This window comes from Schistocerca piceifrons, chromosome X (genome assembly GCF_021461385.2).
Source record: "Schistocerca piceifrons isolate TAMUIC-IGC-003096 chromosome X, iqSchPice1.1, whole genome shotgun sequence".
Taxonomy (NCBI): domain Eukaryota; kingdom Metazoa; phylum Arthropoda; class Insecta; order Orthoptera; family Acrididae; genus Schistocerca; species Schistocerca piceifrons.
This window is the reverse complement of record NC_060149.1, coordinates 93778131-93805839: the sequence shown is the minus strand read 5'-3', so window position 1 is coordinate 93805839 and position 27709 is coordinate 93778131. Positions and strand designations below refer to the sequence as shown.

The following is a 27709-nucleotide window of genomic DNA, read 5'->3' as shown; positions in this document are numbered from 1 at the left end:
CAAAAGCCGAACTGTGTAGGAGCCAGGAAACTATTTTGTGTAGTGTGACTATAAATCCCATCATACACTATTCTCTCAAATACCTTCGAGAATATTGACAGCAGGGAGATGGGCTGATAGTTGGATATTTCATCCCTTGCTCCACTTTTGCGGATTGGCATCACTACTGTATGTTTTAATCTATCTAGGACCACACCAGTTTCCATAGATTGGTGACACAAATAGCACAATATATAACTGATTAAGTCTACACATTATTTTAAAATCCTACTTGATATGACATTGTATCCACGGGAATCTGAGTTTTTGAGTAATTTTATGGTTTTTTCAATTTCTTTAGGGGTTGTATTTCTGAAATGAAGTGCTACTTTAGATGTTATTTGCATGTGGTTAAGTGGTTCAATAGCTTCTGTGTGAGCCTGTTTATTATGGTTCACTGTTTTTTCAGCTCTAGAAAGAAAAAAATTGTTGAAATCTGAGGTTGCAACTTTGTGTTTATTATTATCAGGTTTTATGTTTCTATTTGTCTCACTTTTTATGATGTGCCATATGGTCTTTATTTTATTGTTTGAGTTGCTAATTTTTTGTGCATAGTGCAACTTTTTGGCACTCTTTATTACACTAGTTAGAATTTTACAGTATTTCTTGTAATGTAACTTTACTACTGAGTCTGTACTAGTCCTCTGTTGTACATACAGATCTCTCTTTTTGTTACATGATATTTTTATGCCAGTAGTTAGCCACTCTTTCCTTTTACTACGGGTTGGTTTGATTTTAATCTGTCTTTGCGGGAAAGAAACTGTTCAGGAAAGAGTTGAACTTCTCATTCTCTGTGTCAGCCTGGTATACTTCCTCCCATTGTTCATGGCATAAACTATTTCTGAACAAGCAAGTAGATTCAGCATTTATTGTTCTAACATGTTTAACTTTGTTACAATGGCCATGTGTTGTTTTTCTGCTGGCAATTTTAGGGTTGTCAATCAGGGTCTTACTGTGCCCATATACTCTTGTTGGGAATGAGATCATGGGGAGCAGATTGAAGGTTAACAATAGTGATTCTAATAATTTCTGGTTGCTATTTTTTGTGAGTAAGTTTATGTTAAAGTCACCACATACGATGACATTACTACTGTTTCTATAAAGTTTAGTAAGAACTGTTTCTAGCTGAGAGAGAGAATGTCTCCCATAGGTGACCTGTAAACTGTTACTATGTTCAGGAACTGTGTTTTAAGCTCTAATTTGACTGCACAACATTCAAACTGCTGTTCAATACAGTATTTAGATACACTACTGACCATTAAAACTGCTACACCAAGAAGAAATGCAGATGATAAACGGGTATTTGTTGGACAAATATATCATACTAGAATTGACATGTGATTACATTTTCACGCAATTTGGGTGCATAGATCCTGAGAAATTAGTACCCAGAACAACCACCTCTGGCCGTAATAACGGCCTTGATACGCCTGGGCATTGAGTCAAACAGAGCTTGGATGGCGTGTACAGGTACAGCTGCCCATGCAGCTTCAACACAATACCACTGTTGATCAAGAGTAGTGACTGGCATATTGTGACGAGCCAGTTGTTCAGTCACCATTGACCAGACGTTTTCAGTTGGCGAGAGATCTGGAGAATGTGCTGGCCAGGGCAGCAGTCAAACATTTTCTGTATCCAGAAAGACCCGTACAGGACCTGCAACATGTGGTCATGCATTATCCTCCTGAAATGTATGGTTTCGCAGGGATCGAATGAAGGGTAGAGCCACGGGTCGTGACACATCTGAATTGTAACGTCCACTGTTCAAAGTGCCGTCAATGCGAACAAGAGGTGACCGAGACATATAACCAATGGCACACCATACCATCACGTCAGGTGATACGCCAGTATGGCGATGACGAATACACCCTTCCAATGTGCATTCACCGTGATGTCGTCAAAAACGGATGCGACTATCATGATGCTGTGAACAGAACCTGGATTCATCCAAAAAAATGACATTTTGCCATTCATGCACCCAGGTTCATCATTGAGTACACCATTGCAGGCGCTCCTGTCTGTGATGCAGCATCAAGGGTAACTGCAACAATGGTCTCCGAGCTGATAGTCCATGCTGCTGGAAACGTTGTGGAACTGTTCGTGCAGATGGTTGTTGTCTTGCAAACGTCCCCATCTGTTGACTCAGGGATTGAGGCGTGGCTGCACGATGCGTTACAGCCATGCAGATAAGATGCCTGTCATCTCGACTGCTAGTGATACGAGGTCATTGGGATCCAACACGCTGATCCGTATTACCCTCCTGACCCCACCGATTCCATATTCTGCTAACAGTCATTGGATCTGACCAACGCGAGCAGCAATGTTGCGATATGATAAACCTCAATTGCGATAGGCTACAATCCAACCCTTATCAAAGTTGGAAACATGATAGTACGCATTTCACCTCCTTACATGAGGCATCACAACAATGTTTCACCAGGCAATGCCGGTCTACTGCTGTTTGTGTATGAGAAATCGGTTTGGAAACTTTCCTCATGTCAGCACGTTGTGGGTGTCGCCACCGGCACCAACCATGTGTGAATGCTCTGAAAAGCTAATCATTTCCACATCACAGCATCTTCTTCCTGTCAGTTAAATTTTGCGTCTGTAGCACGTCAGCTTCGTGGTGTAGCAATTTCAGTGGCCAGTAGTGTGCATCTATAACTTGTGACCTAATAGTATTGTATGTGTAAATTGCCACTCTGCCTTGTCTTAAGTTGCTCCGACAGTAGGAAGAATCAATTTTATAACTATTTAAATGTAGCTGATTAATTTCTGTGGCTTCCAAGTTTTGTTCAGTTAAGCAGAGCACATCAGGAATAATTCCGTCTGTGTCAGCTGTTTCTTGCAGTGAAAGCAGCAGCTCTTCTTTTTTATTCAAAAGACTTCTTATATTCTGATGAAATATTTTTAAACAATATAGCTTGTCAATTGTATTCTTAACTAGTTCCTTAATGTTAGTTTTCACACAAGTTATATTATCAAAAGGTATAACATTTACACTGTGCTCTCTTCTGTTCTTTAGCCTAAAAAAGACCTTATTGGAGTGTTGGCTATTACTGGAATGTGTTGCTGTGGAACAAAATCACTATTTTTCCTTTCTGTGGTTGGCAATGAAACAAATTTTGTCATTACTGTTGAATTTCTAGTAAAACTATTGCCTGTGCTTCTTTCAATTAGTTTTTTGTGCTAGGAACCTTTTCCCAAGTCTGTTCAAATGAAGCCCATGTGAGGTATGCTCATCTACTAAAAGCACACACCCTCTTTCAGTATCACCTAAAGCATTAATATTTATAGCAATAATTTTCTGATTGAACCTCCACATCCTGTACATGAATAATATTTTCTTACACTATGTCAAAAATTATTTAATTGCTATTAGTCTCTTATGTATCAGTATTTACATCAACAACTGCCTGTGCTAACACTAGATCAACATCAATAATACGTGCGTCGAGAATGTCACTCATTACTTCCACACACTCTGCTTGAATATACTTTCATGTGTTAAAATTTGTGTTAACAGTTCTTTCACTTATCCCATATCATCAGCCTCTACTTCATTGACTTCATTTGATCACCAAATACACTCCTGGAAATTGAAATAAGAACACCGTGAATTCATTGTCCCAGGAAGGGGAAACTTTATTGACGCATTCCTGGGGTCAGATACATCACATGATCACACTGACAGAACCACAGGCACATAGACACAGGCAACAGAGCATGCACAATGTTGGCACTAGTACAGTGTATATCCACCTTTCGCAGCAATGCAGGCTGCTATTCTCCCATGGAGACGATCGTAGAGATGCTGGATGTAGTCCTGTGGAACGGCTTGCCATGCCATTTCCACCTGGCGCCTCAGTTGGACCAGCGTTCGTGCTGGACGTGCGGACCGCGTGAGACGACGCTTCATCCAGTCCCAAACATGCTCAATGGGGGACAGATCCGGAGATCTTGCTGGCCAGGGTAGTTGACTTACACCTTCTAGAGCACGTTGGGTGGCACGGGATACATGCGGACGTGCACCCCACACCATGATGCCGGGTGTTGGCCCTGTGTGCCTCGGTCGTATGCAGTCCTGATTGTGGCGCTCACCTGCACGGCGCCAAACACGCATACGACCATCATTGGCACCAAGGCAGAAGTGACTCTCATCGCTGAAGACGACACGTCTCCATTTGTCCCTCCATTCACGCCTGTCGCGACACCACTGGAGGCGGGCTGCACGATGTTGGGGCGTCAGCGGAAGATGGCCTAACGGTGTGCGGGACCGTAGCCCAGCTTCATGGAGACGGTTGCGAATGGTCCTCGCCGATACCCCAGGAGCAACAGTGTCCCTAATTTGCTGGGAAGTGGCGGTGCGGTCCCCTATGGCACTGCGTAGGATCCTACGGTCTTGGCGTGCATCCGTGCGTCGCTGCGGTCCGGTCCCAGGTCGACGGGCACGTGCACCTTCCGCCGACCACTGGCGACAACATCGATGTACTGTGGAGGCCTCACGCCCCACGTGTTGAGCAATTCGGCGGTACGTCCACCCGGCCTCCCGCATGCCCACTATACGCCCTCGCTCAAAGTCCGTCAACTGCACATACGGTTCACGTCCACGCTGTCGCGGCATGCTACCAGTGTTAAAGACTGCGATGGAGCTCCGTGTGCCATGGCAAACTGGCTGACACTGACGGCGGCGGTGCACAAATGCTGCGCAGCTAGCGCCATTCGACGGCCAACACCGTGGTTCCTGGTGTGTCCGCTGTGCCGTGCGTGTGATCATTGCTTGTACAGCCCTCTCGCAGTGTCCGGAGCAAGTATGGTGGGTCTGACACACCGGTGTCAATGTGTTCTTTTTTCCATTTCCAGGAGTGTAACTCAAATTTCGTATTAAAATTTTCTATTATATTTTCCTTTTTCTCTAATAAACAGTTTTGCACTGAATCCACTTCATTACTTACACTTTCCGTACTATTGTTCTATTCTGATTACATACTGTCAAAACACTCTCTGATACTACTTATCTCACTATAATATTAGTTTATTTTAGTACACGTGTTCTTTTCCTGTATTTTGATTCTGGCTTTCAACTGTCCCTTAAACTTTTTTATTACCAGCTCTAAATTTTCCTTTACTGACATACCTAGTGTTATACCCAACACACTGTCTTTTACTTTTAACCCTTGCAACACCAAAGGGGTGGAAGGGGAGGTATTTTGGCCCACTTCTTGAAAATATTGTTATCTATTCAGTTACTTTATATTTTAGAATTCTGGAAACTTTTTATTGCTTTTAATGGATTCTTTTATCAGATTATATAAATGTTTTAAATTTTTCAGTTAAACTTAGCGCATAAATTTAAGCCTTTGTAGTAGATGTCACTTTCCCCAGTGAGTGTCATAATTAAAATTATCAGGTTCAGAACATTACTTATACATCAATATCTCTTTAAAAGGTATGTTTGTGTAAAACTTAACAACAATTAATGAATTTTACATTTTAATTTTTTTTACCTTGGGCATAAAGTACAGTCCTGTAGGTAGCACACATTACTGATACTGCTGAGAGTGCGCTAAAAGATATTTTCTGATTTTGCACCCTACTTACACATGAGTATCTCTTTGAAAAGTATGATTTAATGTGAGTCAACAAAAATTAACGAATTTATTTTCAATTTTTTTATAGTGGGCATAAAGTACCCGCTTGGCCCCCCTCCCACTGGTTATGCACATTATGGAAAATGTGTTGGTATTGCTAGGATTTAGTTGTTCATTCTGACTAAAATGGTTGATCACAGTGAATAAACAGGAACATGTTACCTAGTGTTGTCTTTATATTGGATGCTACTGTCAACTGTTATTCCCTCCCCCCTCTTCACATCATCTGCTGGGCACATTGTATACTGCCACATTGTCTCAACTTGCTGTGTTGTTTATATCTGTGCTGATCCATGCTGGTTGGCTGCTGTGCCCCAGGACATATTGTTGGTCGAGCTCATGCATCCAGTGGCAGTTTCAGAATTCACAGTTTATACAGATAGAGGGATGTGATTCCCTCATTTTGCAAATCTTATCACAGTAGCGATGAAACTTCATTGCAGCATGATGTACAGTGACAGACAATGAAAGTAGTAGTGCACAAAACACAACTGATAATATTGTCACCAGAATTTATAACACAGTCCCATAACTGGAGTTTGCAGATCATTAGCAATTTCAAGTTTAATATTTACTAGTTCATCCAAGATTTTAAGACAGAAACATATTACACAGTTTCATATTCTTCATTTGTTGCGTGTATTAATTCAGGGTACAGAATATAACCTTAACCGACACAGAATTATGAAATGCAGACTTTAACAAAGACTAACATATAGATGATATTCATGTACTGGTCAGTCACAAGCTTAATGTGATCCGACAAAGAGATGTTACCTGTATGATTTCCAGGTGCAGACTGCCAGTTTTGGTGGAGGGGTAACTATTTAGACTAGTGTGGGAACACAACGTGAATTCTGAAACTACATAATGCTTTGAAATTTGGCTGGTTTAGATGTTCCTATTCTGCATGGATTCTAAGACTTTACTATTCTTTGGTTTATAAAAATGTTTCATGTTATTAATTTTCAAAAGCATATGGAACATTTTTATTACAGGTCGTCTGAAATCCCCTAATTACGAGTATGGCAACAACCTTAAAATAAATATATTATGATCCAAAATTATTCATATTCTTAATTATTAACTAAATTAGATAGTGAGAGTGTTGTCTGAATCAGAAAAGATACAGCAATAAAATTATATTGTCAAAATTCAGAATCTTGCTGTTATCAAAGCATAATAAGTGATCGACATTTTGAGGGTCCAAACCTTCTATGTCAATTATTTTGTAAGTTAATTGATTACAGGTAATTACAGAACATGTTCTGGAAAGTGGGAGTATCTGCATTTGAATGAGTGGCAAAAATACCTCCTGCACTGCTGATGAGCTCAAAATGTTTTTCAATCATATGCCATTATCATAAATTCATTTATCCATAAGTTTTAGTTCCTCATGTTTATATTAAAGCCAAGTTATCATTGTGATCAGGAATATAAACAATTGAAATATATGTTTGGATGAGGTTTTGCATAAATAACATTTTGACATATTCCCATACATATAACCTGTTATGTGTGCAACTGCATTAGATACACATTGAATATCTGAAAAAAAAATTTAATTATTCTTGAGAGTAGATACGTAAAAGTGTGGTTAGATTCCAACTTGATACGTCTCACCTTCAACTAAGATAAGCAGTACTCTTTGTAATGTTAGAGATGAGCTAGGTCTCTGAAAGCCAGGAGTGTATCACATCCTGTGTGAATGTGGCAAGTCTTACGTTGGGGAGATCATCAGAGCAATTGAGGAAAGATTGAAGGAACATCAGTGACATACCCAAATAAGACAACCAAGTAAATCAACAGTACTGTTTTGAATATAATCATAAAACAAAATATGATCAGACCACTATTGTTTTGAAAACACCAAGTTTCTATGACAGTATAATTAAGGAGTGTATCAAAACTAAGATAGCGAAGAACCCAATAACCATGCATTAATTAACGGTTGGGGTCCTGGTCCCAATTTGTTAAAATCTTGCTGGCAATCACATCCACTGCAGCTGGAAAATGCTGAGAGAATTCGTGTTTCACCAAATATTGTGAGTTCTGAAAAACAAAACAGCATGAAAGGGCACACTGCACATCAAGGATTGAACTTTGCTATAAATAGCAGCCTGAGGTCAACTATAGTTCAGAGTTTGGTTGGAGTCCACATACCTGAAGAGGAAGGCTGAGTTGATCATAGGGGTATTGTCAATATAATGGAAGCAAGTCAGCAACCTTTAAGTACGTAAATGTCTGTATACAGTTTCTGATTGTGTAAAATCCATGCATGTATAAATGCAACTACTATGACTACTATTATTACTACTACTATTACTATTACTACTAAATGACCTAAACAGATGTTAAGCAGAATTGGTGAAAGGCCATAACTTTGCCTACCATCCCTTCAACTTTAATTTCTTCTGTCATCTCATCTCCTATCCTTACTTTTAGTTGTTGTATCATACACAGTATGCTTATCAGTCTCCTTTCTTTCCAGTTAACTTCAAACTGCTTCACAATACCTAAATACAATCAAACTCTATTAAAGGTTTCTTCCAAGTCAACAAAAACGTCTATCTTCCTCAGTTATTCGTAACAGTCCAATTGCATCTTTTGTACCTTTATCCCTTCTGAAGCTGAACTGTTTTTTCATCTTATTTGCTCTCAATGATATGTTGCAATCATCTATTCTTTATTCTTAGTAGAATTTTTCCTGAACTAGGTATCAAATATATTGTCCTATATTCCACACTTTTGTTAATTTCTGACCTCATATGTAACTGTTTGTGAGTGTTGTGGTTATTCACCATGCTATTGTTCTCTGTGTTTCAGATTTACAACTAATTCCACAAGGGATTTATTTGCCTCTAAGATTCATTATGAAACAGGAAGAACTACCACCAGGATGGGGAAAACGTTTGAGCAAGAAATATGGACAGTATTACTACTACAATAAATATACTAATGAGAGCCAGTGGAATCCTCCAAGCAGACCTGCTGCCCCAGTACCAAGCAGTGGCCCAGAAGAAGTTGAATGCAGTCATTTGCTTGTGAAGCACAACAACTCAAGGAGGCCGTCTTCTTGGAGAAAGAAAAACATTACACGCTCCAAAAAGCATGCACTACGTCTCATCAGGTTATTTATTGAGTTTATAGTAACAGGAGTGGCATCATTTGCAGAACTGGCCCAAAAGTATTCAGACTGCAGTTCAGCAAAGAGGGGTGGATACTTGGGCACATTTGGTCGAGGTGTTATGCAGGAACCATTTGAAGAGGCTGCATTTGCTCTTAGAGTGAGCGAGCTTAGTGGACCAGTCTACACTGAATCAGGGATTCACATTATCTTACGTACGGCATAGGAAGAGCAGCTGTACATTGTGCACAGAAACATAATTTTAATCAGAATATATTACAATTGTAATCCTGCTGGACTATCATGTAAGCTATGAATGAAATGTAATAGTTTATAAGAGTGACCTCAATTTTACTTGTGTAATTCGTTAATTCAAGAATATCATAACAATATTTTGTAATTTGGGGGACACCATAATGATTTTGAAAGGTAAATGTCGCTTTGATGTGGTTCCAAGGCGATACTTCAAGGGCATGATTCCAAAAATATTGAAGCTCACATTGGGTTTGGGCTTAAAAGCATTTTTGTAACAACATTTTCTTGCAAAATTTGCATCACTATTGCTGTTAAATTCAAAACAGTACACTCTACTTACCTGAAGTATTTATTATATTCAAATGAAAAATACAGAATTGTGAGCAAGATGAAAAGAGATTGCATTTATAAATAATAAAATATGATGGTATATTTTAAAGATTTATTGGCAGTTTTCATTTATTTAGCACATATATAGTACCATAAATACAGTATTTAATGAAAATATATATTACAGTTACGTACAACTTGAAACTTCATTGTGTAGCCCACTGTTTCCAAAGAGAATATTGCTGTGGGTCTGAAGCTGATTATTTTCCCTGGAAATTACTCTTCTACAGCTACAGTACTTCTTCATTTATTTATCTGACCTTTGGTCAGTGATGATGCTGGGTAGTATGAAACTATTTGTATTGTACAGTCCTATGATAATTACATATGGTAGGCCACATTTACTCAGCTCTGATGCACTTGAAAACACAACAGATTGTTAACAACTGGAGAACCAAATAAATCAATGATCTGTAATGCTAGCATGATACTTTGCAAATTACCTATAGTAAAAAGTATTAAGTTTAGCCAAAAAGGAAAGAAAAGCTTCTATGTTCCACTGTCATTTTAATCTCCCTCATATTAATCTTATACTAGTTTTACATTTGGCCGTATACCTTAGAAACTGGTTCTCAAAAGTTACTCAGTCGTTCTTCCAGACAAGAGTTTTATTGGAGATCTGCAACAGAAACCTGTAAATTTGCAATAATTTAAACTGCAGTGAGTAAATTGTATGTTTTCTAAAATTTATAGCCAGTGCAAATACAGACCAAGTAATGTTTTTAGCACATTCTTATGTGTGACAAGGCAGAGCCTTCTGCTCATCATAGATGTTTGTCTTCATGGTTTTTTACAATCTTATCCACTTTCTTTTCAATCACTCATTATATCTGAGTGATACACCTCACATATCTCATGATTAATATAATGTGTAATCATATTTATTATTGTCAAAAATCACTTAATGATATTACTTCAGATTTCAGGTTGATTTTCAAGACTTTTAAATTTTCTCATCATGACTATAAATATACAATTGATGTGGCAAAAAATATGCATAAATTCACATGCATGCACACTATATCTGACACATCTGCCTTAAAAATATATTCTAAAATGAATCCTGATGAAATAATAGTACTATGCTGCCTGGGTTGGCACCTCTGCTGTTTTCAGTAAGACAGAGCATGGAGTGTGGAGGAGCAGACAAGTTGGAACGCTGGGCACTAATGACACAACATTAGTGGAACAAGAATTTATTCATTAAAGCTTACAGTCGTACTTTTTCCTCTACATTGTAGATCAGGTGACGTGTGGCGCACATAGTCCTGGTGTCATGCAGGTGCTAGCCCTTGAGGGCGAATGGCGTAGCCCGTATGACAGGCAAGGCTGACTAGGATGAAGACTGCCAGTTATCAGAGGATGCTCATTAACATCTAAGATATTGAGATAATTTTCTGTCACCTATATGAATTACAGGTGATCGAATGGAACCCTTGTTATTTAAGTATACCCACATCAGGCTGATAGCTGTCACCATCTGGCTCAGCATGAAGGGGTACTTCATACCTTGGTACACAGGGCACATGTCATTTCCAACACTGAGACTTTGCCAGCTGAGCTGAGCCATCTTGAAGCTACATTTCATCAGAAAGACAGATGAATGAGCGTTGCACTATCGACCAACTGTGCATTGGGTGACTGATGATAATACCGAATCGACATCTGAGTCTAGTGCCTTTTTGCCTTACACAGAAAGCACTCCCAACAAAATCAGTCAGATTTTACAGAAATATGATGTGGAATGTGTTTTCTGACCTCCATCTAAAATTAGGGTACTTTTGGATTCTGTTAAGGATGATCTCGGTTTGCGTAAGGCGGGCGTATATCACATTCCTTGTAGCTGTGGCACGGCATAGATTGGTCAGACTATCAGGACTGTGCAGGACCGATGTATTAAGCATAAACAGCACACGTGATTACAGCAGCCAGGTAGATCTGCTACTGTCTAACATTGTTTGGATACTAGTCATTCTATGTTATATGGCAATACCAAGATATTGGCAGGCATGTCCAGCTTTTGGGACTGTGTTATTAAGGAAGCTGTTCAGATTAAATTAGCAAGCAACCTTATAACAGGAATGGAGATTTTTGTTTAAACTCTGACTGGACTCCTGCTCTCTCTCTCTCTCTCTCTCTCTCTCTCTCTCTCTCTCTCTCTCTCTTTCTCTCTTGTAAAAAAAACAGAGGGACAGAATCAATGTTATCTCACCTGCTAGTTCGTAGTTTTTCACTATCAATATCTCTGACTTTGGTCATCTTTGGTGGCACTAGTGTTCAGTGTGTTTGTGTTATCTTTCCTGAATTACTCCAAGAACCAAGGTTTTAAATTTGTTTGTACATCACCTGTCCGTTGCAGTATTTGCCTTGAAAATGGCAGGGTGTACTCCCATCGAAGTATCGACGGTCGCTGTAGATATTAACTGGCTCAATTCCTGTAAGTTGTTTGGAAATTGTATACACCAGGAGAAACTCAGGTCTCACGTTTGAGGAAGTGACCACTACATTGGTTAACAATTTGTGACATAGAGTTGTAAAATGTGGAAAGGAGGTGCATAAAAATAGAGAACATTTTCAGTCGGGATTAAATAAAGAAGCTGTGCAGAGTGAACAGGGGATTAAAGATGTATGGGCAGAATTAAATTCTTTAGCAGTGAATCGTCCTACTTCTGGGTTAGTTCAAGAATGGCAAAGTGTTTTGCAACCAATGGAAAATACCATCCAGTAGATTTTCCTGGTGCATGTAGAGAGTTTTGTGAGAGGAATGGAAATGGCAAAAATTAAGTTCGCAAGAAGGCAGCTTGAGGGCAACGCACAATAATGGGGTTTGTACATCACCTGTCCGTTGCAGTATTTGCCTTGAAAATGGCAGGGTGTACTCCCATCGAAGTATCGACGGTCGCTATAGATATTAACTGGCTCAATTCCTGTAAGTTGTTTGGAAATTGTATACACCAGGAGAAACTCAGGTCTCACGTTTGAGGAAGTGACCACTACATTGGTTAACAATTTGTGACATAGAGTTGTAAAATGTGGAAAGGAGGTGCATAAAAATAGAGAACATTTTCGGTCGGGATTAAATAAAGAAGCTGTGCAGAGTGAACAGGGTATTAAAGATGTACGGGCAGAATTAAATTCTTTAGCAGTGAATCGTCCTACTACTGGGTTAGTTCAAGAATGCCAAAGTGTTTTACAACCAATGGAAAATACCATCCAGCAGATTTTCTTGGTGCATGTAGAGAGTTTTGTGAGAGGAATGGAAATGGCAAAAATTAAGTTCGCAAGACGTCAGCTTGAGGGCAACGCACAATAATGGGTAGATTTAAAGAGTGCTTCATTTACTGCATATGAACTGTTTGATAGTTGTTTTTTGAACAACTTCTGGATGAAATGAAGCAAACCCAACTACAGAATGAGTTCCTAAATGGGCCAAGTTTCAAACACAGTTGTGGGTCAATGCAGAGTATTTCTTTACTTGAACTAGCTAAGCTGATGCATATAAATCATCCACTGGGAATACTGATGGAGTTCACAACATTCAAGAGATGATTACCAAAATTTTTACAATGGGATCTTGTTCATAGTCCAACAGATTCCCTTTTAGATTTTATTGAGAAACTTGAACAGGCACTGAAATTCAAGCCACATAATGAGAACAGTAGACAGGGAAATGAGTACCAGAATGGGAATTACAATAATCACCAAAATAATTATCACCACAATGGTAACTATAATTTTCAAATGGGAATTCTCACAATGGAAAGAAACCAGGAAAGAAGATCTGAGGGGCAGAAGCCTTACGAAATGCAATGTCAGTTTAAGAGATTGTTAAAAGAGATCGCCGCATCTCAGGTCTGGATATTGTGAAATTAACTGGCATTGAAAAGGACATGTTACTTTAAAAATTCTGTGGCTGTTTATATTTCGGCAAAGAAGCCACAAATATTGGAGATGGAGGTTATAAGAAATAAAAATAAAGAAGGGAATAATTTTAAGCTGCGCAACAACAAAGAAGGAGCAAGAAATATAGTAAAATACATTAAAAGCTATGATAATGATGATATGTGACTGGAGAATTCATTTAGTGAAAAGAAAGTAAGTGATGGAATGAATGTATGTATGAGAGAAAATTCTGTAATCAGAGGTAAATCTGAATTTGGTGGAGCTGGAATGTATGATGAATTCTGATGAGGCTCTAGTCAGTAGCAACAATGATAATAACTCAGGTGAAAGTAATGAAGATGATTTTGTATCGGAGAAAGTAGGTGAAGAGATCTATGAAGTCGGCGTATCAATAGTCTCATTAGCTGGTGATGAATTTTATTATGTATCGGCAGAAGTGAGTGATTTATTGTTAAAGGTGCTGAAGTTGCGAGAGTTGAAACTACTGATTTGGATATCTTGAAGGATGGAACTTGTGCACTTATTTATGTTAATGAAAATGGACCGATGGCTCAATATGAAAGCATGAATTAAGAGTCGATGTAGAAGATTGAATGTGAAAGTAATGTAGCGATTTGGCAGAAATAAGTGAGGATTCCTGTACGGGAGATGAAGTTGAGTGATTAGTTGCGAGAATATTGCAGCTAGTGAAATCATTAATTCAGAAGATGAAGAAAGTATTTTTGATTCTGAAGATGATGATGAAATGACAAATTTGACAAAAGATCTATATGCTACAGATGATTTAGAGGCAGACTGGAAGAACTGGAAATGGGTAGTAGGGTAATATTTGTTTAGGAGATGATGTTAGTACAAGGATGGTATGGTAAGGAGGAAAGTGAATATTCTCTTAATGACTAGATATGATATGGAAAAATACTGAAGTCATTATTGCATCACTGATGGGCATGGGAGAAATTTAAAGTAGCAAGAAATCTTGAAGGGGGGAAAGATGAAATCGAGGTAAAGCAATTATTTAATGACTTGTTTGAGGATGATGATGAAATTGACAGTTGGGAAAGAAAATGTGTGCCTCTCTAAACTAAAAATGGTGTTCCAGTGTTGTCACAAATTTTGCTTCTAAATGTAAGATTCTGTTGACAAACGAGGAAAAGAAGCCTCAAGTTTCATCAGTTCGAAAAACGCAAAAAGGTGAGATTTAAAAGGTACTCCACTGGCAAGAAAAATACTGTAAGAGGCAAGGTGGCAGAGTTGCATCTTGTGAACCAAGGAAGGGATTGTGCATAAATGCAAGTATGTATATAAGTATTTTTTCATGTGTAGTATGTAAGAAATTTTGGGGGCTACTTGTGTTCGATGTAAAAGATAGAACTTGGGAAAATGAAGTTGTACGTAAAACATATGGAGGCACAACTTAGTGCAAGGAAAGTGTCCACATTGGCCACACTACTTTTGGTGCATGCAGGTTGGCAGACAGTAATTAGTTTGTGTAAGTGATGAATGTAATTTGTATTGTACATAAGAATCTGGGTGAAATTTCAAGGGGTTAGTTAAATGTATTATTGTATTATTTTGGATAGGTTTCTCATGTACTAGATGTAGTTTGCTTGAATTTGTACAAAATTTGGTACATGGAGGTCATCTGACCTCATAAAAATTTTAATTGCTTGTCAGAGTAGAACACGGGGTTATGTGCATAGTATAAGCTAAGTTTCTAGGGGCTATTATGCAGTTTAATTATGTAGCACATGTTTTTTAGAAGAGTTTTGAATAGATTTATACATGCTAAATTACAGAGATAAGTTCGCAATAAGTTTATCAGAATAAAGTCTTCAGGTAAATACTATTTTAGTGCAAATAAGACTGAAAATTTTCTGAATTTATGATTGATCTATCTGCCTAGTTATAAATGAGATTTAAGTGGTAGAATTCTGCACAAAGTTGTTTCAGTTTTCTTTGAGAGTCCGATCAGATACAGTAAAAGAGTGAAATGTATGACAAAATGTTAGTTGATTTATAGTGTCAAACAAATTTCATAGCATTATATATAAAAACAAAGATGAGGTGACTTACCGAACAAAAGCGCTGGCAGGTCGATAGACACACAAACAAACACAAACATACACACAAAATTCAAGCTTTCGCAACAAACTGTTGCCTCATCAGGAAAGAGGGAAGGAGAGGGGAAGACGAAAGGAAGTGGGTTTTAAGGGAGAGGGTAAGGAGTCATTCCAATCCCGGGAGCGGAAAGACTTACCTTAGGGGGAAAAAAGGACAGGTATACACTCGCACACACGCACATATCCATCCACACATACAGACTGTGTGGATGGATATGTGCGTGTGTGCGAGTGTATACCTGTCCTTTTTTCCCCCTAAGGTAAGTCTTTCCGCTCCCGGGATTGGAATGACTCCTTACCCTCTCCCTTAAAACCCACTTCCTTTCGTCTTCCCCTCTCCTTCCCTCTTTCCTGATGAGGCAACAGTTTGTTGCGAAAGCTTGAATTTTGTGTGTATGTTTGTGTTTGTTTGTGTGTCTATCGACCTGCCAGCGCTTTTGTTCGGTAAGTCACCTCATCTTTGTTTTTATATATAATTTTTCCCACGTGGAATGTTTCCTTCCATTATATAAATTTCATAGCATGAAAGACATGTTTTCTAAACATTATTCAATGTAAATCTCTATCGTCTACATCAATTAGAGACGTAAGAGTAGAACCCTTGTTATTAAATTACTCATTTAAATTTTATTTTGTATTTCTGTGTATTTAATTAATTCACAATTATAACCAATGTACAGGTAGATTATTTAACTGCAGTGTCACAGCTGTAGGTTATTATCTGTAGCGAATTAGCTGTTGGGCATGAAAGCAGACGCAAGCGGCTCCACGCTATGGCTATATTGAGCTATTCTTTTTAAGCAGAGCCATGCACAGCCCAAGTATCTAAAATGTAACTGCAGGTAAAGAAGCAACTCGTTTGATCGTATGGGATGCTGTTTAGAAGAGTGCAACTACACTAGCAGTAACCGTAAGGTACCATCGTATGTTGGTAGTGTGAATTTCACTAATAACAAGAAGCACACAGTTTTGAATTTGTTATAGAAGCTACTGGTATTCTGTTCATTTAAGCTGTGAATGCATGTCTTCTTATGTCATAAAGAGAAATGGAATTAGAATTATAGATGTATATATGTGTAACATAGTAAAAACAGCGAGAGTGAAGCAAACTCTTTATGTAGACAAAAGTAACAGAGAAGTGCATCCACCAAATTGTAATGTTTGTTGTAAGTAAGTTTTATATGTATCGTGTTAGTTAATTATTAATGATACATGATTTAATTGTAAATGATTGTTAACTTACTCTAACTTTTTGTTTCTAATGTTGGAATTGTTCTACATCTACATCTACATGGATACTCTGCAAATCACATTTAAGTGCCTGGCAGAGAGTTCATCGAACCACCTTCACAATTCTCTATTAATCCAATCTCATGTAGTTCATGGAAAGAACGAACACCTACACTACTGACCATTAAAATGCTACACCGAGAAGAAATGCAGATGATAAACGGGTATTCATTGGACAAATATATTATACTAGAACTGACATGTGATTACATTTTCACGCAATTTGGGTGCATAGATCCTAAGAAATCAGTACCCAGGACAACCACCTCTGGCCGTAATAACGGCCTTGATATGCCTAGGCATTGAGACAAACAGAGCTTGGATGGCATACACAGGTACAGCTGCCCATGCAGCTTCAACACAATACCACAGTTCGTCAAGAGTAGTGACTGGCGTATTGTGACGAGCCAGTTGCTCGGCCACCATTGACCAGACATTTTCAATTGGTGAGAGATCTGGAGAATGTGCTGGCCAGAGCAGCAGTCGAACATTTTCTGTATCCAGAAAGGCCCGAACAGGACCTGCAACATGCAGTCGTGCATTATCCTGCTGAAATGTCGGGTTTCATAGGGATCGAATGAAGGGTAGAGCCATGGGAATGTAACGTACACTGTTTAAAGTGCTGTCAATGCAAACAAGAGGTGACCGAGACGCGTAACCAATGGCACACCATACCATCACACCGGGTGATACGCCAGTATGGCGATGACGAAACCATGCTTCCAATGTGTGTTCACCGCGATGTCATCAAACACAGATGCGACTATCATGATGCTGTGAACAGAACCTGGATTCATCCGAAATAATGAAGTTTTGCCATTCGTGCACCCAGGTTCGTCTTTGAGTACACCATCGCAGGCACTCCTGTCTGTGATGCAGCGTCAAGGGTAACCGCAGCAATGGTCTCTGAGCTGATAGTCCATGCTGCTGCAAACGTTGTCGAACTGTTCGTGCAGATGGTTGTTGTCTTGCAAACGTCCCCATCTGTTGACTCAGGGATCATGATGTGGCTGCACAATCCGTTACAGTCATGCGGATAAGATGCCTGTCATCTTGACTGCTAGTGATACGAGGCTGTTGGGATGCAGCACGGCGTTCCGTATTACCCTCCTGAACCCACCGATTCCATATTCTGCTAACAGTTGTTGGATTCAACCAACGCGAGCAGCAATGTTGCGATACGATAAACGGCAATCGTGATAGGCTACAATCCGACCTTTATCAAAGTGGGAAACGTGATGGTAGGCATTTCTCCTCCTTACACGAGGCATCACAACAATGTTTCACCAGGCAACGCTGGTCAGCTACTGTTTGTGTATGAGAAATCGGTTGGAAACTTTCCTCATGTCAGCATGTTGTAGGTGTCACCACTGGCGCCAACCTTGTGTGAATGCTCTGAAAAGCTAATCATTTCCGATTTATTTATTATTTATTTATTTATTTATTTAGCATCCAACAGATCACACATATGATATAGGGTTTGTCATTTGATTACACGTAACACATAACAATACATACACATAATGACTGGACAAACATATACAAACAACAAAACAAATTACTTATACATAGTACATAAGTAGTGTACAAGAACTTATTACACAAAAACAAATGTACGTGCTTATGATAAACAATTATATATAATGAACTACGCCTTATACACAAAACGTATTACGGATATTTAACAGATTTTTCACAAGTACCATAATTAAGAAGTTGAAAACATAATTAAATTAGTTTGAATTTTTAAATAATGAGTACAGGTTTCAATCCACAGTCTGAGACAGGTATTCATTTACACTGTAGTAGCATTTTTCCATCAAGTATTTTTTTACTTCACGCTTGAAATTATTTTTGCCTTTCAATTCTTTAATTTGAGATGGAAGTGCATTTAAAAGCTTTATTCCTAAGTGGCTAACATGTTTCTGACTTCTAGTTTTTGCTACATAGGGAATGTGGAAGTCCTTACAATGCCTTGTATCGTGATCATGGTAGCTTGAGTTGGTTAGGAGATTGCAGTTATTTTTACTGATCATTTCCAGGCATTTAAAAATATATATCGATGGTATTGTCAGTATCTTTAGTTGTCTGAATAAGGGTCTACAGTGAGTTTGTGGTGGGCTGTGTGTCATGATACAAATAGCTCTTTTTTGCATAATAAAAATATCATTTAGTCTTGACCTGGTTTTTCCCCAAAAACTTATGCCATAGCTTGCAACTGATTGCAAATAACTAAAGTACACCGCTCTAATACACTCTTTGCTACATGCATTGGATATTATTCTTAAGGCAAAAAATGCTGAGCTAAGTTTCTGTTCATTCCAGTTTAAATCTTGGTCAATTCGCATTCCCAGAAACTTTGTGGTGCACACTTTTTCTATTTGTTTGCTATCCAGCATAAGGCACATATTTTCCCCTTGACACTTGCTTCCATACTATATAAAGTTTGTTTTCTTTGTATTTCATGTCAGCTTATTTGAATAAAACCATGACTGTATGTATGAGAGCATTTTTTCTGCTGTAGTACACAATGATTCTTTTATATGACTAATTATGATACTCGTGTCATCTGCAAATAGTAGAATTTTGGCTGAGGTGTCTGGAGCCTGTATACCATTGATATAAATTACAAAAAACAATGGGCCCAGAATGCTGCCCTGTGGAACATCTATGTCAATTTGTTTTGATTCAGATATGAGTTTAAAATTGTGAAGATTGTTGGATGACCTCAGCTCAACAACTTGTGACCTGTTTTGTAGATAACATTCAAACCATTTTTTAACAGTACCCCTGATGCCTATTGCTTCAAGTTTCCCTAGTAATATTACATGGTTCACAGTATCGAAGGCTTTGGATAAATCCAGATTAATTCCAACAACCTGTTTATTTGACTCCACATTTCTTACTACTTCTGTTGTGTAGTCCAATATGGCTGTTTCTGCACTGTGCCCTATTCGAAAACCATGTTGTCCATTATTTATTAGTTTACGTTTTTCTAGATATTTTGTAACCCTGATTTTCATTAATTCCTCAAGTATTTTGGAGAAGGCTGGGAGGAGAGATATAGGTATGTAATTTTCTATTTTATGTCTGTCACCATTTTTTTTATAGAGGTATTACTTTAGAGATTTTAAGTTTATCCGGAAATATTCCTTCACTAAGGGACAAGTTTGCTATGTGCACTATAGGTTTGACAACACATGGAGCAATTTTCTTAATTATTGATACAGGTACATCATCCAACCCAGAGGACATTTTGGATTTCAAGCATTTAATGACTTTGAAAAATTCATGCCCATCTGTTGGGATTGCCATCATGCTGGTATTTACCATTGGAGTCATCACTGTTCGTTGTTGCTTAAATTTACTACATCAAGTAAGGGGAATATTTACAAAATAATTGTTTACATAGTTTGCCATGGCATCTTTTTCTATGGGGATATTTCCTTATTTTTAAGATTGATTGCCTGTTCTTTAGTTTGACCCCCAGTTTCTTTTTTTATCATTTTCCACATCATTCTGGACTTGTTACTAGCCTGCCTTATTACTCTATCATTACTTAATAATTTTGCTTTTGCTATTACTTTGCGGTAAGTCTTTTTGTATGTCCTCACATACTCAACAAACTGCTGATCATGACATGTTTTTAACTTTAAACTTAGTAATTTCATGGTTTCACTTGACTTTTTAAGTCCGGGTGTAATCCAGGTCGCTTTGGATCCAGATGATCTATAACTCAAAAGCTTGTTTGGGAAACACATTTCAAAGTATGTCATAAAAGTCGAAGCAAATATATTGTAAGCACCATTTGTGTTTGTTTGTGCCAAGACCTCTGACCAAACCACATTTTTTTAATTATTTTTGAACTGATTACAATTTTCAGTAGAGAAAAATTGTTTGTACTCCTTTTTATTTTCCTCCTCCTTGGGAGTTGCAGTGAGATTAAAAGTTAGTGCATTATGATCTGATAACCCTGTATTCACATTTGTAACTGCAACTTCATGTGTGACCACATTTGGGAAGATGTTATCTATTAGGCTTTCACTGGAGTCTGTTGTTCTAGTGGGAGCTGATATGAGGGGGAACATGTTGAAGCTTTTTATTATGTCTAAAAACTTGTTTTTTACTGAACTCTGGACCAATAGATTAATATTAAAGTCACCACAAAGAATTATGGTAGAGTTCTCATTTGAGAAAATGTTGAGCATTTCTTCCAAATTCCTAAGAAAGACTTCAGTATCTCCAGATGGTGATCTGTAAATTGCTGCAACAATTATTTTCTTCCTTAAACTATATAACTGAATGGCTACTGCTTCAAAATCCTTTTCTATGATTAATAGTTTAGCCTCGTATCTTAACTTAAATTTAAGCTTGGGATTTAGATAAATGCATACACCGCCACCTTTGGCATTTTGCCTACAGTACTGACTGGCAAGTTTATATTGGCTTAAGTTTATGCTGTTTAGTTCACTGTCCCTGCACCAATGTTCCATAACACATAAACAACCAATATGGTCACTATTTGCTGCTACCTCAAGTTCAAGGTACTTGTTTTTAAGACAGTGAATGTTCAGACTCATAGTTCTTAGCTGATTTGAACAATCCGACTGACCTGCGACTTTACACTCTGTTGATGCATTTTTTCTTACACTGTTACAAGATTTCATACCTTGTTGTAGATTCCTCTGCTTGCAAACATTTACCTGTTTTCCTGTTATGTGCTGTTGTTCACTGTTTTGTCCCAGCAAAACTCCTGGCATCTCAAGGGAGGCTGCCTTCTTCTGGTGTGATGGATGACTGCTCCTATTACCTCTGCTGCTGCTGTGTGCTGTTGCAGTGAAGGCCAGTGATTCTGGTTGCTTGATTATTGATGTTGGAACTATTGCTTCTGATGTTAGTTCTGCTGCTGCTAATGTTGGTTCAGTAGTAGGTTCCTCTGTTGCTACTGTTTTTTGGATGGTCCATTTGCGTGCTGCTGCTGTTTGTGCTGGTGTTTCTGCTACTGGAGATTCATACCATCCCATTTCAGTGGCTGTCACTTTGGAATTGCATTTAATTGCTTCCCTTATTAAGTTTCATAACCTGGCCTTCCCTCTTCTTCCTGTCGGTTAAATTCCGCGCCTGTAGCACGTCACCTACGTGGTGTAGCAATTTTAATGGCCAGTAGTGTACGAACTGTGACCCCCTCTGACAGGAAATCAAAAATCCAGTCACATAATGCGACGATATTCCGTAAGCACGCAATTTCATTTCAAGTCACTTACTTGAAAGATAATCTGTTGCAATCCAGTATAACGTATGCTGTACGTATTTGTTCTTAATACTAGGTGATAGGAAATGTGATGGGTATTCACATTGATGGAGTATATGTTACTGGCTACTAATGCATCCAGGAGCAGTAGATTCATACTCAGTGTTGTAGATGGCCATGATATTGTCTGCGTCCTAAGGTGAGAAAGTAAGACAGCATAAGGCGCGGGATTTGCCGGGCGGTTATAGGCGCTGCAGTCATGGACTGTACGGCTGGTCGCGGCGGAGGTTCGAGTTCTCCATCGGGCATGTGTGTGTGTGTGTTTGTCCTTAGGATAATTTAGGTTAAGTAGTGTGTAAGCTTAGGGACTGATGTCCTTAGCAGTTAAGTCCCATAAGATTTCACACACATTTGAACATTTTTTAAGACAGCGTATCCATTTAGCTTACTTGAAGGATAATTTTGATTTAGTCAGGGCTAGACAAAGTATTAATGGCCTTGTGCATCACATATTCAGACATCTAAACTGTGATCCCAGCAACACTGCGATGCCACAAAAAACAGCATACTCCCGTAATTTTCCAACTGACATAAAGCATCCTAGAAATCTAAAGGGATACTAGCCTAATGAGGAGTACCGTAAGTTAAAAGTTGTTGGAATACTATACAGCTCACGTTCTAAACAGGGTGATTATAATGACAGTTCCAGTTTCAAAATGCTGTAAAACAAGAACAGCTGCTCAGAATGATGCCAAACGCCACTGGAATATTATCGAATAAGGGGGAAATGTATGGAAAGAAAAATATTAAAGAAAATTTTCCCATTATATAGCGTTGAAAACGTCTTAATGTAAATGGGCTCTGCTACAGTTCTGTATATTGGCTTTCCTTGGAGATGAAATGGGCTTCGCCTTCCCACAAAATGTTACATGGCTGTTCTTTGTCCACTTCCATTGGAGCAAGAAATTCTAGAGCAAATGTTTGTCTTACAAATGGTTGTCCTGTTGGCAGGTCAGCGTGAAGTAATTCCAGGACATGGGAAATTTCGTATGGACAGAATTGCAGAATGTTTCGTAGAATTTTATGCAGAGTGCTCACAGGCTCGTCCATAGTACAGGCGATTCTCCGTGAACTGCGAATTTACAAACCTCTATTAGACCGCTCCTCCAAAGTTGTGGCCACATCTTCTATGCAATCGGTTCAACTGTTTTCGTCTCTCTGCTACACTTCACTTCAAAGAAGCTATCTTTTCGAATTTCTTAACAACTTTCTCCAGAGCCTTGGCCGACATCTGAAAAACGCCTTTATTCATACCTTGTACCATATTTGGAACTTCTGCAGAGCCACTGGCGTGGGGTCACCATTGTAGTAATAGACCTATTGCAGCAGTGTGTGAGCCTTCATTGAGACAGCCATGCCGAGCATCTCCCACGAGAACTGAGGAGTAGGCATGTACCTAACATCCTTTGTTTTGCATATTCTACCACATACAGCACCACATTTTGGTAAAATTTTCGTTGTTCTTTTTTATTTTGTTTCCACAACGAGTCCCCCAGCTGATCTTCTTTTACAGAGTTTTGAAACTGGAACCTTAATTATAATCACCCTGTTTATAACATTAGTACCACTAACAAGGAATGAATTGGGATTTTTATTTTTATTTTAATTTTAATTCAAGAAGCAAGTCGGAAGTATCACTATGTATTAAAATATTTATCTTGTGAAAATAGGGCGCAGTTTATTGGCACTGTAAATATTTCTTACTTTTCTGTATTCAAATAAATTAGATACGCAGATCATTAGCTCATGTGAGTATGAATTGTTTCTTCTTTAGAACAATAATTGGATTGAAGAGTTCCTAGATAACAGAACGCAGCATGTCATTCTCAATGGAGAGATGTCTTCTGAAGTAAGAGTGATTTCAGGTGTGCCGCAGGGAAGTGTCGTAGGACCGTTGCTATTCACAATATACATAAATGACCTTGTGGATCACATCGGAAGTTCACTGAGGCTTTTTGCGGATGATGCTGTGGTACATCGAGAGGTTGTTACAATGGAAAATTGTACTGAAATGCAGGAGGATCTGCAGCGAATTGACGCATGGTGCAGGGAATGGCAATTGAATCTCAATGTAGACAAGTGTAATGTGCTGCGAATACATAGAAAGAAAGATCCCTTATCATTTAGCTACAATATAGCAGGTCAGCAACTGGAAGCAGTTAATTCCATAAATTATCTGGGAGTACCCATTACGAGTGATTTAAAATGGAATGATCATATAAAGTTGATCGTCTATAAAGCAGATGCCAGACTGAGATTCATTGGAAGAATCCTAAGGAAATGCAATCCGAAAACAAAGGAAGTAGGTTACAGTACACTTGTTCGCCCACTGCTTGAATACTGCTCACCAGTGTGGGATCCGTACCAGATAGGGTTGATAGATGAGATAGAGAAGATCCAACGGAGAGCAGCGCGCTTCGTTACAGGATCATTTAGTGATCGCGAAAGCGTTACGGAGATGATAGATAAAATCTAGTGGAAGACTCTGCAGGAGAGACGCTCAGTAGCTCGGTACGGGCTTCTGTTGAAGTTTCGAGAACATACCTTCAGCGAGGAGTCAAGCAGTATATTGCTCCCTCCTACGTATATCTCGCGAAGAGACCATGAGGATGAAATCAGAGAGATTAGAGCCCACACAAGAGGCATACCCACAATCCTTCTTTCCACGAACAATACGGGACTGGAATAGAAGGGAGAACCGATAGAAGTACTCAAGGTACCCTCTTCCACACACCGTCAGGTGGCTTGCGGAGTGTGACTAGATGTAGATAATAAAATGTTGTTCGTTTAGTTTTAAAATTGTGTAAGGTATAGAGCTTTAAGTTATCTATTGGGAAGTATAATAAGTAATTAAATTTCATATCATATTTGCATGATGTCGATCCCCAAGTATTAATCCTCAGAGGCAAAACTGTTTATTAATAGTTTCTAGTTTATTAAGCAATTAGATTTTTCTGTATTCTCACAAGTTTGCATTACGTGACTTGTGGTGTTTTAAAAATAACCAGTTGAATTAAGAGATGAATGGCAGTGTCATGTTTGAAAAGGCTTCTGTCATCATTGATTTCCTGTTTAATGAATGTGGACAAGCTACATAAAATGGTTACTTCAGTGTGGTTGGTAAACAAACATAAGTGCCAAAGGAGACCGGATGAGCATAGAAGTTGTTAGGAAAGTGTGTTACGTGTAAAAGGAACAACAAACAATGTAATTTGTAATACTGTTAATTCAGAGTGACTTTTCATTCTTTGGTTGAAGAAAGTATAAGACACGTATTCCTATTTGTCACATGGTCAGGTTATTTTCGTAACGAAGCATGATCTCCATGTAAACCTCCAATACATGAGTCAGATACTCTAATAGCTGCAAAAATAAATAAGAAAAGACAGTAACGAGGGAAGTTAAAAGCTTTCAAAGATATGTCGTATGCTAATGTCAGCAACTGCTGGGATGGGTTATGGCATATATTTGCAGCAGTGGGCGCTGGCATCAGCAGTCTGCCAAAGGCTGACACAACTGCTTGCCGTCATCAATGCGTGACAGGCGCAGTTCCTGTCAGCCTGCCTGCTGTTTATTTGCAAAGTAAAATATCAGGAAGTATAGTATATAACCTGTGATACCCAACATGTCCGAAGACGAATACCGGTACATATGCCTGCACTGGACAGAGATCAGCAAAGATGAAGGCCCACAGCGACAGAGAGACTGGGTAGCCTGTAACACAAGTTCGAACATATGACCCACCGGATAAGAGGTCGCCAGCACAGGATAGTCACACGGCAAGTTGTACCGTCGCAAGTTGTTCCGAGCGAACTTTCGTAACTTCGGGGGCTGACATCTAGCGGCCTAACCGGGAGACACACAAGCGTCTGTCACTGCCTGCCGAGGGAAAGCTATTCAATGTCTCTTACTGGACGCGTATATTCATGCCACCTATTAACCTAAATAAATGATATTAAATATTATTCAATCATTTTTAAAATCGGTACACTACCTTTTGTTATTCAGGAGAAGATTCTATAAAAGTTTCAACATTGTAACTATCATAGTTTCGGAGGTACAAAAATTGCTAGAAAAGTCAAAAACCGACACTTAGGAAACTAAATTCAGTTAGGAAATATAATAGTTTATCTTTTGGTACAATTGGAAAACATAAACAGAACTCTCAGTGTGCAGAATTAATTAACTGAGATTTTCATATTATAATTTTCATTATTTTTCCTTTTTCATAATGTAAAAATCAGACAAAACTATTATTTGTGTCTAATATTTTTGTGGGAATAAATGTGAGTAAATGAGAGTGTGTACGTGGGACATTCGTCAGATTTAAATGTATTATATACCATCTTAAGTAACCTGTCGTGGGAAAATGATCCTAGGGAATTTACCCACTTTGCTGATGACGTATGTCTAGGTGTGATTGCTCTTGTAACAGAGCAGCCAGAAAGTCAGCTGGAGTAAAAACAACATCTAAAGAATATTTCCAGAATCATCGCCATTTCGTTTTCGTTTATTAAACATTACTTTCATATTTTAATGTCAGAATGGCGTAAACGCGTCTGTGTATAAGGATTGGTGTAGGCCAGTATGATCATGAGCGAGTATACTGACTGGCAGGGAGTATTGTTAGCCAATCAGAATTGAGACGGTTCCCGCTCCTTACCTGATAGTTATAGTGGGAAACTGACATACGGCCGGAAGAGCGGTGTGCTGACCACATGCCCTCCGTACCCGCATCCAGTGACGCCTATGGGCTGAGGATGACACGGCGGCCGGTCGGTACCGTTGGGCCTTCATGGCCTATTCGGGAGGAGTATAGCTTAGAGACTGCAAAAAGGGAGTGCCTCGCTAGCTTTGAACGCAGAAGGTCATGTTACTAGTGCGAGTCAAAATAATGTGAAAAATGAAGAAATATTTGGCTTCTCGCGTCCAGTTTGTGTGGTCGTAGTAGCAGTTGCATTTACAGACAGTTTTGTGAAGTTTGGAGGTTTTAGAATTGTTTTGTTGGAAAGATATTCGCGTATGAAAATTTGGCCTTCATAGTATCCGCGTGGCATGTTTCAGTATTCAACCACTGAGCATTTTTGGCGAGCAATTTCTTTTTTAGAAATCCACAAGAAGGACCGAATGCAATAACTCAAATTAGTGGTAAAATTAATGACTGAGAAAATGTTGTTTAATTCAGGTTGGGTTTGGACAGGTCTCTGGCTGTTGTACATGTGAAATGTATGTATGAGTTGTGAACTGGAAGAAAATAGTCAATAGTTCAAATGTTGACTGAATAGTACCTTTTTTGGCTATCAATGACAAAATAAACATTTTTGTGTGGAAATTTCGGACATTATTTTCCAGGAGCTAATCCATTTTCTTACTGCCCGATAAAATTGAATGACAGTTTTTCTACAGATCTTTCTTTCATTACTAGAGTTGCGCAGCCTCAGTAATTGTAGATAATAGACGGTGTTTTTTTTTTTATTTATCAACGCTGCTTTTACATCATCTTTTAAGTATCCACGTTGCCGAGTGAAGGGACATCGAGCAGAGGCCGTTCTCAGGTAGGTGAATTTTAATGTGCAGCCTGCACAGAGAACAAAACCCCGCCCCGCCGCAATTGGTTTTTTAT

At 38.7% G+C, this 27709-nt stretch overlaps 1 protein-coding gene across 1 annotated transcript; it reads left to right on the top strand.

Moving 5' to 3' along the window:
• The first annotated feature begins 1321 nt into the window (after positions 1 to 1321).
• LOC124723138 (peptidyl-prolyl cis-trans isomerase NIMA-interacting 1-like) lies at positions 1322 to 9043 on the top strand. The gene is made up of 2 exons (XM_047248326.1): positions 1322 to 1338; positions 8557 to 9043. The coding sequence occupies exons 1-2, from the start codon at positions 1322 to 1324 to the stop codon at positions 9041 to 9043; spliced, it is 504 nt and encodes a 167-aa protein (XP_047104282.1).
• Positions 9044 to 27709: the final 18666 nt, after the last annotated feature.